Source organism: Camarhynchus parvulus, chromosome 13, assembly GCF_901933205.1.
Source record: "Camarhynchus parvulus chromosome 13, STF_HiC, whole genome shotgun sequence".
Lineage (NCBI taxonomy): Eukaryota > Metazoa > Chordata > Aves > Passeriformes > Thraupidae > Camarhynchus > Camarhynchus parvulus.
The window spans coordinates 2,585,042-2,598,521 of NC_044583.1; the positions used below are offsets into that span (position 1 = coordinate 2,585,042).

General features: G+C 51.4%; 1 protein-coding gene across 1 annotated transcript; it reads left to right on the top strand.

Annotated features, from left to right (window-relative positions):
* The first annotated feature begins 72 nt into the window (after positions 1 to 72).
* LOC115908652 (histidine--tRNA ligase, cytoplasmic) lies at positions 73 to 12,932 on the top strand. The gene is made up of 13 exons (XM_030957407.1): positions 73 to 180; positions 867 to 956; positions 2,580 to 2,699; positions 2,877 to 2,972; positions 3,686 to 3,811; positions 6,440 to 6,547; positions 8,200 to 8,298; positions 9,329 to 9,422; positions 9,560 to 9,687; positions 9,769 to 10,011; positions 11,161 to 11,277; positions 11,642 to 11,788; positions 12,426 to 12,932. The coding sequence occupies exons 1-13, from the start codon at positions 103 to 105 to the stop codon at positions 12,483 to 12,485; spliced, it is 1,506 nt and encodes a 501-aa protein (XP_030813267.1). The 5' UTR covers positions 73 to 102; the 3' UTR covers positions 12,486 to 12,932.
* Positions 12,933 to 13,480: the final 548 nt, after the last annotated feature.

The window sequence follows — 13,480 nt, forward strand, 5'->3', positions numbered from 1 at the left end:
GCGCCCTCCGACTTTCGCTTCCCGGCGGTGGCGGCGCTGCGCGTGCGCGGCGGCGGCGGCGGCGCGGGAATTGCGCGTGCGCGAGGCGGGCGCGGCCTCGCCATGGCGGAGGAGGCGGCGGTGCGGGCCCAGGCGGAGACCGTGCGGAGGCTCAAACAGGACAAGGCCGATGCTGACGAGGTGCGGGGGCTCCGGTGCTCCCGGAATGGGGTGCTGGGGGAGCAGCAGTATGGCTGGGAGCGGCGGGGAATGAGAACGGGGCGATGTTGGGATGGGCAGGAGGGGCTTGAGGGAGCTGCGGGCGCCGGTGCTGGGCTGGGAGAGGGCGGCGGGGCTGAGGGTGGGGGGAGAACTGGGAGTGCCGGTGTGTGGGGGACTCCCGGGGTAGGGGCTCCCAGGCCAGGGTTGGCGGCATTGGGAAGAGAGGAGTCGGGAAAGGTGGAAGTGCAGGGCTGGGAAATGGAAGGGCTGAGGGTGCAGGGGAGACTCGCGGTGGAAACCGGGGATAGCAGTGTTGGATTGAAGGGAAGGATGCCTGGGAGGAGGACGCTGGAAAAAGCTGGTGCTGGCGCGTGTAGCAGGAGCTGGTGGTGGTGGGGATAGGAATGGGGAGATAGTTGTGGGTGGTAATGGAGGTCGTGGGGGTGTTTGCGTTGCTGAGCTAGGGTTGCTTGTATGAGAAGTGGGAAGTGCTGGAGAGGAGCAGGGAATGTCCCTCTGGTTGCTGAGAAACTGGGAATAGTAGGTGTATTGAGGCTGTGGAGTCCAGGTGCGCTGGGAATGCTGGGGTTGAAGGTACTGGGGAAGGCAGTGGGCTGGACCTGGTGGGTAGTCTTGTCCCCATCTCCCTCCTTCTCCATCCCCAGATTGCAAAGGAAGTGGCGAAGCTGCTCGAGATGAAGGCGCAGCTGGGGACAGATGAGGGGAAGCACAAGTTTGTGCTGAAGACCCCGAAGGTAAGTCCCCTCTCCTGTGGCCCTCTGTGTGCTTGTCCTCCCCCACACACTCAGCCAGCACCCCCCACACATCTGTGAGCCAAGGTCCAGCATGGCCACACCTGTCTTTGTTCACATTTCTGTTTCCACTTTCACTTTTAGCAGCAAGGGGGAGAGGGATGAAAACATTTCCTGACAGCATTCAGCCCAGATACTCACCACCTTAGAGACTTCTGGGTGCTTCTGTGACATTCCAACCACTGCTGGTGTGGTCAGGAAATTCCCTCCTAATTATTGTAGGCCCTCAGTGTGAGAGGGCTCATATCTGTCCTTGGTCTGAGGGGCTCATTTACTGAACAGGTCTGGCCAGCTGCTGGAATTTGTGTCCTCTTGTAGAAGGACCCTTCCTTTACAAGTAGTTTTTCAGCCTCCAGGCCCCTAAGAATAATGTCCATAATGCAATTTCTGTTGATATACTTTGTAACCTGAATGTTTCACCACTGGCAGCTGATCAGAGACCACCATGCTGTGCTGTGCAGACAGTTATGAATCTGTTCACAAACAAGCCAGGCTATGGTGATGCCACTGACACAGAAAGTCATAGACACATGGAGTAGTTTGGGTTGGAAGGACCTTAAAGCTCATCTTGTTCCACTCCCTCCCATGACAGGGGCACCTGCCTTCCACTATCCCAGGTTGCTCCAAACCCCTCCAGCCTGGCCTGGGACACTTCTAGGGATAGGGCAGCCACAGCTTCTCTGGGCAACCTCACAGGGAAGAATTTATTCCCAATATTTAAAAGTCTCAAAACTGTCCCTTTGTCCATTTCCTTTATGATATGTTTTGTTGAATGTAACTGTGGTGTGATGCCTGGAAAGTGGAAGGGTATTTCACTGTTTAAAAGTGTGGAGAAGGGGATTTTGCAACTCATTTGAGTCCCAGAAAAACTCAGTTGTGTTTCCAGCCTATCTCAGGCTTGTCAAAGGCAGCTGAAGGCCACCTGGGTGATCTGTGGGTGGGGGTGCTTCCTCCTGCCTAAAGGTTTTTATAAAGTGGAAGTTGGAGGTCTAACAATAATGATTTTTATGTTACTGAGAGCATGAAGGTGGTCACTGAAATAATTCAGTGATTCTTGACAGCAAAGAAATGGAAAGGGTGCATGGCCCTGTGAATATAGACAGATATTTCACAGGTGTTGCATTTTGAGAGGTGATTTTTATCTCTGTTTGGAAATTGCAGAGCCGATGGTTGTTGCACAGTTTCGGAGCATGTCTGTCCTCTGTTTCCACCTTTGGGGTGGCTCACTGGGCAGGGGTCTGGCTAACAGGTCTGCATCAGAGTTCAGGACAGGTCCTGATTGCACTGTCAGGCTTGAAAGAACTGAATTCTGACTGCTGGATCTGTTTTATCCCCTTTGTTTCCTGTATTGTGAAACTCCTGATTTAGGTTTCATTGTGCGGACCATGGCAGACTCTATCTGAGCTGTGTCCTGATGTTTTCCAACATTTTTAGTGCTGTCAACCAATATCTGGTGTCTGGACCTGCTCTCTCTGGCTTTGTTAGCAGTATGGCAGCATCTTTCTCATGTCATACCTCTAACCCAAGGTGTGCCCTTGTAACCCTCCTTTTGTTCCCTCATCCCAGGGCACCCGGGATTTTGGCCCCAAGGAAATGGCCATCCGTGAGAGGGCCTTCAAAGCCATCATCTCCTGCTTCAAGCGCCACGGGGCCGAGGTCATCGACACGCCGGTGTTCGAGCTGAAGGTGGGTGAGGACACAGCAGGCTGGCTGAGCTGCTGAGGATCCTGCAGCTCAGAGTGCTGAGAGCTGATTTTCGTTCCCTTCCTAGGCATTCTCCCTTTCTCTCCTTGTTTTCTGTGTCCTCTAGGGCTGATCCCTGTCACTGAAGATGCTGTTTGTTCATATGTTGTTTTGTTGTAGGAGACACTGACAGGGAAATACGGTGAAGACTCGAAGCTCATCTATGATCTAAAAGATCAGGGAGGAGAGCTGCTGTCCCTGCGGTATGACCTGACAGTATCCTGCCACAGCTGGTGCTGAGGGGCCTTGGCAGCCCTCCTTTTGGGGTAGCACTGTCCTGAGGGGGAGAAGGGACCCCAAACTGACAGGAGAGCGTAATCAGGCAGTGTGGTTCAGAACCCTTGCTTGGTTATTTACTCTGCATTGCTTCTGTTTGGTGAAGGAATGCTTGGAATCATGGAATATCCTGAGTTGGAAGTGACCCCAAGGATCATTAAGTCCCACTCCTGACCCTGCACAGGACACTCCATCCAAGTGCCTGAGAGCATTTTCCAAACGTTCCTTGAGCTCTCTCAGGTCTGGTGCCACGACCACTTCCTTGGGGAGCCTGTGCCCATGCCAAACAACCCTCTGGGGAAAGAACCTTTTCCTGACATCTAGACTGACCCTCCCCTGACACAGCTTCATGCCCCACATGTGTGGAAGTACAGAAGATCTGTATGAGTGTGGTTTCTCCCTACTCAGGGTTCCCAGAGCAGGCTGCTGCAGTACACAGCCCAAGAGGCACTGAGATCCAGCCCAAGGTGCTGCTGGAATAATCCTGAAGGGACACTTGGAGGCAGCATGTGGAGACCTTGGGGAGCTGGGATAGGTCCAACTGTCTCTTAGCAGTCCTTTGCTGGGTGGGAGGCAGTGAGGACCCAGTGCTTTCTGTGACTGATAACAGGGGGGATGATCCCTTCTCGTGTCCATCCTTAGCTCTGTCTCAGGTGCCCTTTGCTCGCTACCTGGCCATGAACAAGATCACCAACATCAAGCGCTACCACATTGCCAAGGTGTACAGGAGGGACAACCCGGCCATGACCCGGGGCCGCTACCGCGAGTTCTACCAGTGTGTGAGTCTGGCTGTGGGCAGGGACACTGCTGGGACAGGCTCTGGGCTGGGCAGTGCCTGTGGACACATAGCACTGTCAAAATAACAGCTGAGTTACCCTTCCCTGTGCCTGTGGAAAGCTCTGAAGTCTCGGGGCCTTTCTGGGTCGCTGCGACCCCGAGATTGTTAAAAGTCTCTTTTCCCAGCCCGAGCGCTTGAAGAATGAGTTGGAGATCTTCAGTTCTCGGTCTTAAGGTTGTTTATTGTGTCTTACCTATAAAAAATTTCCTCCTGCCCTGCCGAGGTCCATCCAGCAGGACAGTTCCAGGCACTCTGCCTGCCCCCAGGGCGGTGTTATGTCTTTATACTAAAAACTATGTATACAATGTTTACAATTACTTTCCAATACCTATCACCTGTGTTAGACAGTGAGCTTCTACTCTAAACCAATCCAAAAGTGCCACCAGCACAGCAGAAGGTGGAGGCCAAGAAGAAGAAGGAGAAAAGCTGGACATACCCAGTTCCCTCCATCTTGCCTCCTGAACCCCCATACCAAAAAACCCTAAAATCTACTTTTTCACCCCATGATAACTTCACTAATATGCTACTTAAACTGTTGTGGCTTGCTGATCTTCATATAAGGTTGGTAATTTGCTCCACGGGTCATAATCAAACCCACAGCTGTTTTGGGCTCCATGCCAGGGCTTCTGAGCCCCCTGGCAGGGGTCTTGGCTGTCCAGGACAGCCAGAGGGATGTTCTGGATTCCCACACTGACAGATCCACCAGTGTGATCCTTCAGTGTGGGAACCCAGAACTAAAGATCCTTAGTGTGTCCTTATGAGTGTGAAAAACACCTGGAGGGTGGGAGAGTGGGTGTGGCAACTGTGACACAGTGCTGGCGTGGTGTGGAACTTTGTCATAGATCCCCCAGGTATTACCTCCTTTGCACTGTATGGGAGGGCAGCTCCTTGCTCTGTCCCACGGTGCTTGCTGGATGGGTGATGGGGAAGAATTTCCTTCTGATCCCAAATCTGGAAAACAGTTTGGCTCTGGGTGTGTTAGCAGGACATACCAACCAAGCAAGGCAGTAACATACCGTACTTCCCTTCCATGTTTAGTCAGTTTTAACTTCAAAGGACAGGAAAACCCAGAGGCCAAATTACAGAACAAGTAACAAAACAATTTCCTTCGTGGCTCTCTCGTGGTAGCCCTAAGGAACAGCTTTGCTCTGCTCTACTGACACAGTCCCCAGGGACTCATATTGCAAACAATTTATTTTGTTTGAGAATATTCCTATTTCATGATACAACCCCTAGGAATACCTTCCAGCTTTGGCTTGGTGATTCCTGTTTCCAGATGACTTGGGGTCATTGCCTCCTATCTCATCTACTCCAAGATCTCACTCCTAGGATAGCTAGAAGTGGCCTTCTAATATCCAGGCTAAATTTATTTGTATCTGTTTGTTTCCTTCCTCTAGTTTAAAGAGTTCAGCTCTTAAAATACTAGCTATCATCCCTTGACATCTGTTCTTCCCCAGGTAAACATCTGGGAAATGTTTAGAGAAATCTTCCCCTCCTTAGACCATATAAATCAAGCTCCATTACCTCTGTTACCTTCTCTCCTTGGATATGTTTTCATTCTTTTCTCAGCCTAGGACCTTTTCCTGCAGCTTTTCTTCAATATAATTCACCAGCCCCTGTTTTGTTTTGGTTTTTTTCAGTGACATTTAATCTGTGCCATTTACAGCGATATCAGCACTTTCCTGACTTCCTGTACACTTCTTGTACTTCCTCACCCAACTTTCCCAGGGATTGCATCAGCCCTTATTGCACTCAGCTGATCAGGAATTAACTGTGTGATCCCATCTCTTCCTCCAATGCCCCAGTTTATTCTGAGAGCTTGGTGAAGCCCTCTTGAAATATATCCACATAATGAAAATTATTCTTGATCCCAAAATCTCACAGAAGACTTTGCATTTGGGGATTCCTAAACAGGAATTGAAGATGGGCTCTCTTGTTGCTTCTGTGTTTCATTTCTCTCTGAGCATTGATGTTGTTTCCAGTCATGGGATACCAGCCTATTAAAGCTTCTTAATGTTGGGCTTTGGTTCTTCTATGTGCTAGTTCATCTGGTGATCTCTGGTAGGGACCACTCAGGGTTCCTGATTGCGTTTTCTGTCTTAGCAGTTGAAACTCTGGTTTTGCTTCTCTTGCCTTCCCTAATCATTAACTTGGTTGGCATTCATATTAAAGAAAGCATCCTAAGAATCAAGGCAAAACATTTGGCATTTAGATCATAGCAAATGAGAAGTAATTTTCCCTCTTCTTTCTGGTTCCTTTGTTCTATTTATTTACTGCTGCTCCTCCTTTTTGTTGTTTTTTGAGGATCTCTGTTTCAGAGTGTCACACAGCAGTGCAGTGTACAAACTCTTTGAAATGCAGTGGACATGAGAGCACTACTGCCTTCCATGGTAGAGGTCCTAACCCACATCCTGTCCCTTCTGGATTGACTCTGTAAGGGATAGTGCTCCCTGACATCCCAGTTCTGTAGGGTTTTGTACACAAACTGGTGTTCCCAACAGTTTGAAGGTGTTTTTGTGCAGCCATGCTGTGGTGCTGAATTGCTCATTACCTTTTCCTGTGCCTCCAGGACTTTGACATTGCCGGGCAGTTTGACCCCATGATTCCCGATGCCGAGTGCCTGAAGATTGTGCACGAGATCCTCAGTGACCTGCAGCTTGGGGACTTTGTCATCAAGGTGAGACTGGGTGGGTTCTCTGTGCCATGCTGGGAAGCAGTGGTCATTGTTCTGTGCTTTTACATAGTGGCACCTGCTCCCACTCTTAAGGCCTGACCCAGAAGTTTATCCCTCCTCTCTGCCTGGAAGCTTTCACTTGTGCTAAAGATTGAACCTCCTCTTGGATTTACTTTGATCTGGGAATGACAGGAGTTTTCCTGAGGCTGCAGCTGACAGTGGTCTCTCCAGAACTAACCATGGTTCCTTAGAAAATTCCAGCAACCAGCTACAGTGATAGAATGGTCTGGGTTGGAAGGGACCTTAAATATAATCCAGTTCCATTACCCTGCCATGGGCAGGGACACCTTCCACTATCCCAGGTTGCTCTAAGCCCTGTCCAGTCTGATCCTGAGCACTTGCAGGAGTGGGGCAGTCACAGCTTCTCAGGACAACCTGTGCCAGGGCCTCACCACCTCTATAATAAAACATTTATTCCTAATATCTATCTAAGCAGGTGATTGTCATTTTCACTGCCTACAGTAAAACAGGCTCTGGTCCAGGATTCCTGCCCTTATCCCAATAGGGGCATCTGCTCTGTGTGTGTGGTGTTGCCTGCAGACTCCTGCCTTTCCACCAAGTCCTTTTTGGAGCTGAAGCATTTTCTAGACCAAGAGTTGTGCCCTACTGTAGGCTGAGCCTGCTATTTGCTTCCAGACACCTCTGTTCCCTTGGGATGGCAGCAGATAGTGTTCAGTGTGTAGGTGAGGCAGGATGAGAAAGATGCACAGGTGCAGTAGAGCAATGGGTAGGAGTGCTGGATGCACAGGAAGGCAGTGAGATCTATGAGGGACCTGGAGTTGGGCCATTCCCAGGCACTGCAGGCTGGATATTGTGTTCCTGTTGCAGCCCCGTGGAGCAGGGGCCAGGTACTTCCCCTTGAACCTGTCTGGGGTGAGGTGAAGGAACTGGGTGTTCGGGCAGTGGTGAAAGTGGTGCTTTGAGGATGAAGATGCTCTTGCAGTGGGGAACAACAGAATAACCTGCTGTGGTTATTCTTGTCTCCCACAAGGCACTTTTTGGTTCATGTTGATGCTGGAGGATTCCAAATTCCTGTGCAGTTTCTTTGTTCCTAACTGTAGACATGCTCACTACCCATGGAAAAATGTTGAATCCAGCTGAGGCTTTGGCCTTAACTGTGTGCTCTTACAGAGCATAATTAAGCTATAGAATTCACTATATTATCATTAAAAAATAAATGCTAATTGAAGATTTAATATAATCAGATGTCCCTTTTCTTTTAGGCTGATAGTGTAAGGTAATACTCTGAATTCATCTCCTTGGCTGTGGTCCGTTCCTGAGCTGTTTTTACATGTCCACATGAGGGGACTCTTAAGCCCTGATGGGTTGTTTTTCTCTGAGGGGAGGTGTCTGTGGCTCTAGAAGGAAATGTGATGGCTCTGCCCAGGTTTGGTAGATGTCAGTTGTGCTATTTGCTCTGCTCTGGGAAGCTCAGCTCCCCAAGAATGGGAAACAAAAATTACAAATAGCAAGAAAACCCCTTCACATACATTTCCTATATTCTCTTCCATGCTTAAAACTACAGGGGAATGAAGCAGGGCATGGCTGAAGTATCTGTTGGAGTTCATAATTCCTGATGTCCTCCCTTTCCCCAGGTCAACGACCGGCGCATCCTTGATGGGATGTTTGCAGTGTGTGGGGTCCCGGACAGCAAATTCCGAACCATCTGCTCCAGCGTTGACAAGCTGGATAAGGTATGGGCTGGAGCCCCAGGCTGCATCTGCTGCTGCTGGAGTCTCAGTGAATGAGCCATGGTCCATGAGAATTGGCTGGAAAATGCTGATAAGCATCCAGTTGTTCCCACCTTTCTGTGCAGGGCACAGCATTCACATAGGAAGAGTGGATCCTCTGTTTTGTTATCCACTATCCCATGAGATCCTGATAAAAGGAAAGGTGGGAGGGGAAAAATGCTCTTCACGTAGGAGGTTCAATATCCCAAATCTTCACCTGCTCAAGATGTTGCCGCTTATGAACCAGGCTCATGAAAACCAGCTCCAAATTAGGCTAGGTCATGTTAAAAACAGCAGCTTGTGTGTCATCACATGTGGTCATGGTTCTTTGTTGAAGGGTGAATGACCTTTTCCTGTGGAGGACTCATCAGATGATCAAATGAAGGCAACTGGAGGGGGTCTCACTCACAGCCTGTTAGCAGAGATCCATTGCAGAGGCATGACCAGAGTTTGGAGTCTGGGGCTGTATATGTGTGGAAAAGCAATGGGAAGGGGGCACTGGGCTTCTTTCTAATGGGATCATTTCCTTGTGATTTATCTCGGGGCAGCTGGATGTGAACAAGACTCTGGTTCTATGACTCGTGGTCAGCGGGAAGATGTCAGCATATTATGCTTCCATTGGGTTTTTTCCATTACCCAAGCAATACCTCACACCTTTCCAGGTGATTCCATGACCAGCAACACTTTCCTGAGTGGTCTTTATGACTAAGTACCTAACCAGGGAAACCACAGCCGCAAGATGGATCTCAGACTTGGTGGTTATACAGTGCTGATATTTGATTCTGGCCAGAAATCAAACTAAAGGTATTTTTATAGGGTTGAGATACAAACAGGCTGTGCAGAGGTACAAGAAATAGAGTTATGCACACATGACTGTGCTCTGAGAGCTGCTACTTCTCTCGTGCACCTTCTAACCACGATGATGGGATTCTACCATGCAGAGGAGAGTCCATGTCCCTGGTGCAGTGGCTGATGCCCTTCTCTCCCCTCACAGGTGCCGTGGGAAGAAGTGAGGAGTGAGATGGTGGCAGAGAAGGGGCTCTCTCCTGAGGCTGCCGATCGCATCGGGGAGTATGTCCAGCTCCATGGTGAGCACCACGGGCTGCTGCCCTTGGCATTGTTCAGGCCTGGGGATGGAAGGTGCAGGGCACAGCCCCAGCTGGCTGGGGCCACCGTGCCGGGTGCTGCTGCCCTGGCACAGCTGAGGCATGGCTGGTCCCCACAGGTGGGCTGGACCTGATCGAGCAGCTTCTCCAGGACCCAAAGCTATCCCAGAACAAGGTGGCCAAGGAAGGGCTGGGGGACATGAAGCTGCTGTTTGAGTACCTGACCCTGTTTGGCATCACAGGGAAGGTGAGGAGCTATGGGGGCAGGAGGGGGAGCTGCCCGCTGGGCCCCCGAGGCGGTGGCACGGGCCGCCCTTGTGCCCCGCAGATCTCCTTCGACCTGAGCCTGGCGCGGGGCCTGGACTATTACACGGGGGTGATCTTTGAGGCTGTGCTGCTGCAGCAGGACAACGAGCACCTGGAGGAGCCGCTCAGCGTTGGCAGCGTGGCCGGAGGTGGCCGCTATGACGGGCTGGTGGGCATGTTTGATGCCAAGGGCCGCAAGGTGCCCTGCGTGGGGGTCAGCATCGGCATCGAGCGCATCTTCTCCATCCTGGAACAGAGACTGGAGGTAGGTGCCTTTGGTGCTGAGCTAAGCATGGTTAATCCCCCACTCCAGCAGATGCTGAAGTGAGTGTTCCTTTTCCCAGCCTTTGGGGAAGCCAGCCAGGCCAATGCTGTGCTCTGCACCAGGAGTCAGAACCAGGATATAACCTCCAGTTCTCTCTGGCCTGGCAGATGGTATCTGGGGTTCCCACTGAAAACAAGACCCAAGTTCTTCCCACAGCCCCCAGACATGGCTTCTCCAGCTGCAGCTGTTGGGGGCACTTTAATCTTCAGCAGGGGCAGGTACCTTAGTGTTCCCCACTGCGTTAGGCATCCATGTGAGCTCACATCCTCCTTGGTAAGGCAACATTGTTCTGCAAGGCAGAACAATGTGTGAGGCAGCAGCCTCACACATCTATTTGTCCTGCCTGTGGCACTGCAGAGACCAGACAGGTATCACATGTTCCAGGGCAGGAGCAGCAGTGCCTCTAGGGGTTTCCCAGATAGATTTTTCCTCATCCCTGTCCTCAAAGTTGTACTGTTCTCCGTTCCAATCAATGGGTGTTAAATAGGTCTTTGTAAGCTCCCAAAATGGGCTACATGTTCCCCTCCCCTAGAAGCCTGGTCTTGGTTCTTTCTTGGCAGCCAGACACAACTGGAATTTCTAAATAGAAACTGAATTCCTCCCCCACCACCTCCAGTCCTGGCCAGGTTTGTTCCTTTGCAGGTGACCTTTTAAAGGCTTCTCCCTTCAGCAAGGCAGCAGGGAAATGCCACATGGAGTATCCAACATCTGCCACAGGGGCTGGTGGAGCATTCAGCTTGCTGCTGTTTAACCCATAGTTTGAACCTCAGCTGAAGAGAAGGCAGCTGCCTGTGTCCACCTTCTCCTGAGCGTGTTGCTTCTGAGCTGCTTGGAGCAGATATTTAGGAGGCCCTTGGGTGTGGAGAAACTGGAAGGAGGCTGTGTAAAGCACGCATCATGGACAATTGATTCTGCTCTAGGATGGGATCTTTGGGATCTCTCTGACTCTGAGTTAAGGCTGTTGATCCCTCTGAGCCCAGTCCTTTTCACTGGTAGATCGATGGAGCTGAGTGGTGACCCATCCTGCTCGCAGAATCTCAGGTGTCTTGGTATGTCTGTGGCATCTTCTGGGTCTTGTCCCCTCTCCAGGCCTCTGAGGAAAAGATCAGGACAACAGAGACACAGGTGCTGGTGGCCTCTGCCCAAAAGAAGCTCCTTGAAGAGCGACTGAAGCTCATCTCTGAACTGTGGGATGCTGGAATCAAGGTATGATTGGCTGATGGCAAAGCCAAGAGCTGCCTGGTTCACTCTGTCTGGGAATGGAGCAGATCTGGCTTTGCTTTGGGAAGGAGTTACAGAGAGCAGGTGGGGAGCAGACACTGCCTTCCTGAATGGAGCCTTCCTCTTCTCAGTGTCCCAGATCATGGGCTCTCCAGGAAGGACTGGGCAGAAGGACTTGGTTAGCCCTGTAACTGCAAGGCCTTGTTGAAGCTCGTGCCCAGCCTTCTCCGGGAGTCCATCCTGTCCCCACCACGCAACCTCACACTCACCAGACTGGCCCAGCAGTGCCTGCTTGAAGGGTCCAGTGAAACATCCCAGTCTGATGATTTGTGCTCTGGCTTTCTCCCAGGCAGAGATGCTGTACAAGAAGAACCCCAAGCTGCTGAATCAGCTGCAGTACTGTGAGGAGACAGGCATCCCTCTCGTTGCCATTGTGGGTGAGCAGGAGCTCAAAGATGGAGTTGTCAAGCTGCGGATTGTGGCAACCAGGGAGGAGGTACGGTCTGTGGCATGGTGGGGTTGGCTACGTGACCCTGCAGCCCAGCCAAAACCAGCCCTCCAGACCCAGTGCAGTTTCCAGCAAGTTCTGTAACACCCCATATTCCAGTTCCTTGCCCCATGCAGCTTCCTGGAGTCATGAAGTGCTGTTGTGTCCAGCTCTGGGGCGTTTCCTATCATGTGGCCTCCTTGAACTGCTCAGTTCAGGAGCCTGGAGCATGCAGGGTGATTCAGTGGTGCTCTTGGAATGAGTGAGACTGAACAGAACTTGGTTAGCCCTGAACTGCAGGGCTGCTCCGTGCCTGTTACCTTAGGACAGATTCCCAAAACAGGCAGCACTGGAATCAGTGCATAGGTCACTGGCTAAGATCACTGCATAGATCAGTAACTTAGGAACCAATAGGAAAGTGTGGGAAGAGCAGCATTCTTACAACCATTATGCAGGGAAGGGTTTACTGGGGGTTGCTGGTGTGTGCCTGCTCTTACAGGTTCAGCTCTGTGGCTGCTGCAGCCCATTCAATCCCTGTAGAGAGACTGGTGACACCTTGGTGTGACCTCCTGAGACACAGGGCCATGACTGTGGTGATGTGTCAAGCTGCTGGAGTTGTATTGAAGGAATTTTTCTCCCCGTGTAGGTCAATGTTCGAAGGGAGAGCTTGGTGGAGGAGATCAGGATACGAACGAGTCAGTGTTAACCCTTTGGATGCCTCTGCTCCTTTGCTGGATTCCAGCTGACAGATCTCCTTCCATAAACGCCTTCACCAGGCTGTGCAGCAGTGGGTGGGGTGTCAGGGTGACTTTGAAAGCTGTATTTATTCTTGTCTTAAGCCCTTCCTTCCCTGGTGGGAGCCAAGAGGCTGCACTGACTCCTGTGCCATGCCCTGGCCTTTGAGGATGTTGCTGGAAAGATGTTGTGGAAGTGGCTGTGGCAGATGCTGGCTGCATGAATGCCGGAGCGACCCATGGAGCCCCACGTTGGCAGCAGATCCCGGGGGTTTGGCTGCAGCTTCTTGTTCCCATCACTTTGAATAACCATCCCAGCCCATCTTTCTGCTCTGGCTGCAGGGGGTGACCTTATCCCCAGCAACATGTAATGGCGCTGCTCCCAGAAACATAATAAATCTGTCTGTCCCCTGCTCTGACTCCTGTATCTGCTTGCTGCTTGGGGCAGAGATTTGCTCACCTGCCTCGTTAAGCCCAAGCTGTTCTTTAAAGGTCATGCTGGATGTTTCTGCACCCGTAATGTTTCCTCGTCCCTCTGGATACCCCTGGTGATGCCAACCCGTGTGACAGGTGCACAGCCAAGCCCCCACAACCAGGTGGGACTCCGTGAGCGACCTCCCAGTCACGGCTGTGAAAGAGCCCCCAACCTACTCTGGGTGGCTCAGGGTCTCCCACCACACCCCTTTGCTTCTGAGAAACACATTTTGCCTGATGTCCCTGAAATTCCGCAATACGCAGGATAGTTCCCAGACGCAAGCATGCATCAGTACACACTGTGGCTGGTTTGACAGTGTCCCCTGCAATCTGCCATCAGGATCCAGGCCTGGTGAATTTTGTTTCTTCCCAGGGAAAAGGGCCGAGGTTGGTGTTTGGGGGCCTGTGGGCGGGAGTGGCCGGCTGGCTCCTGAAATTCCGCAATACGCAGGATGCCTCCCAGAACCAAGCTGGCACCAGTGCCAACTCGGAC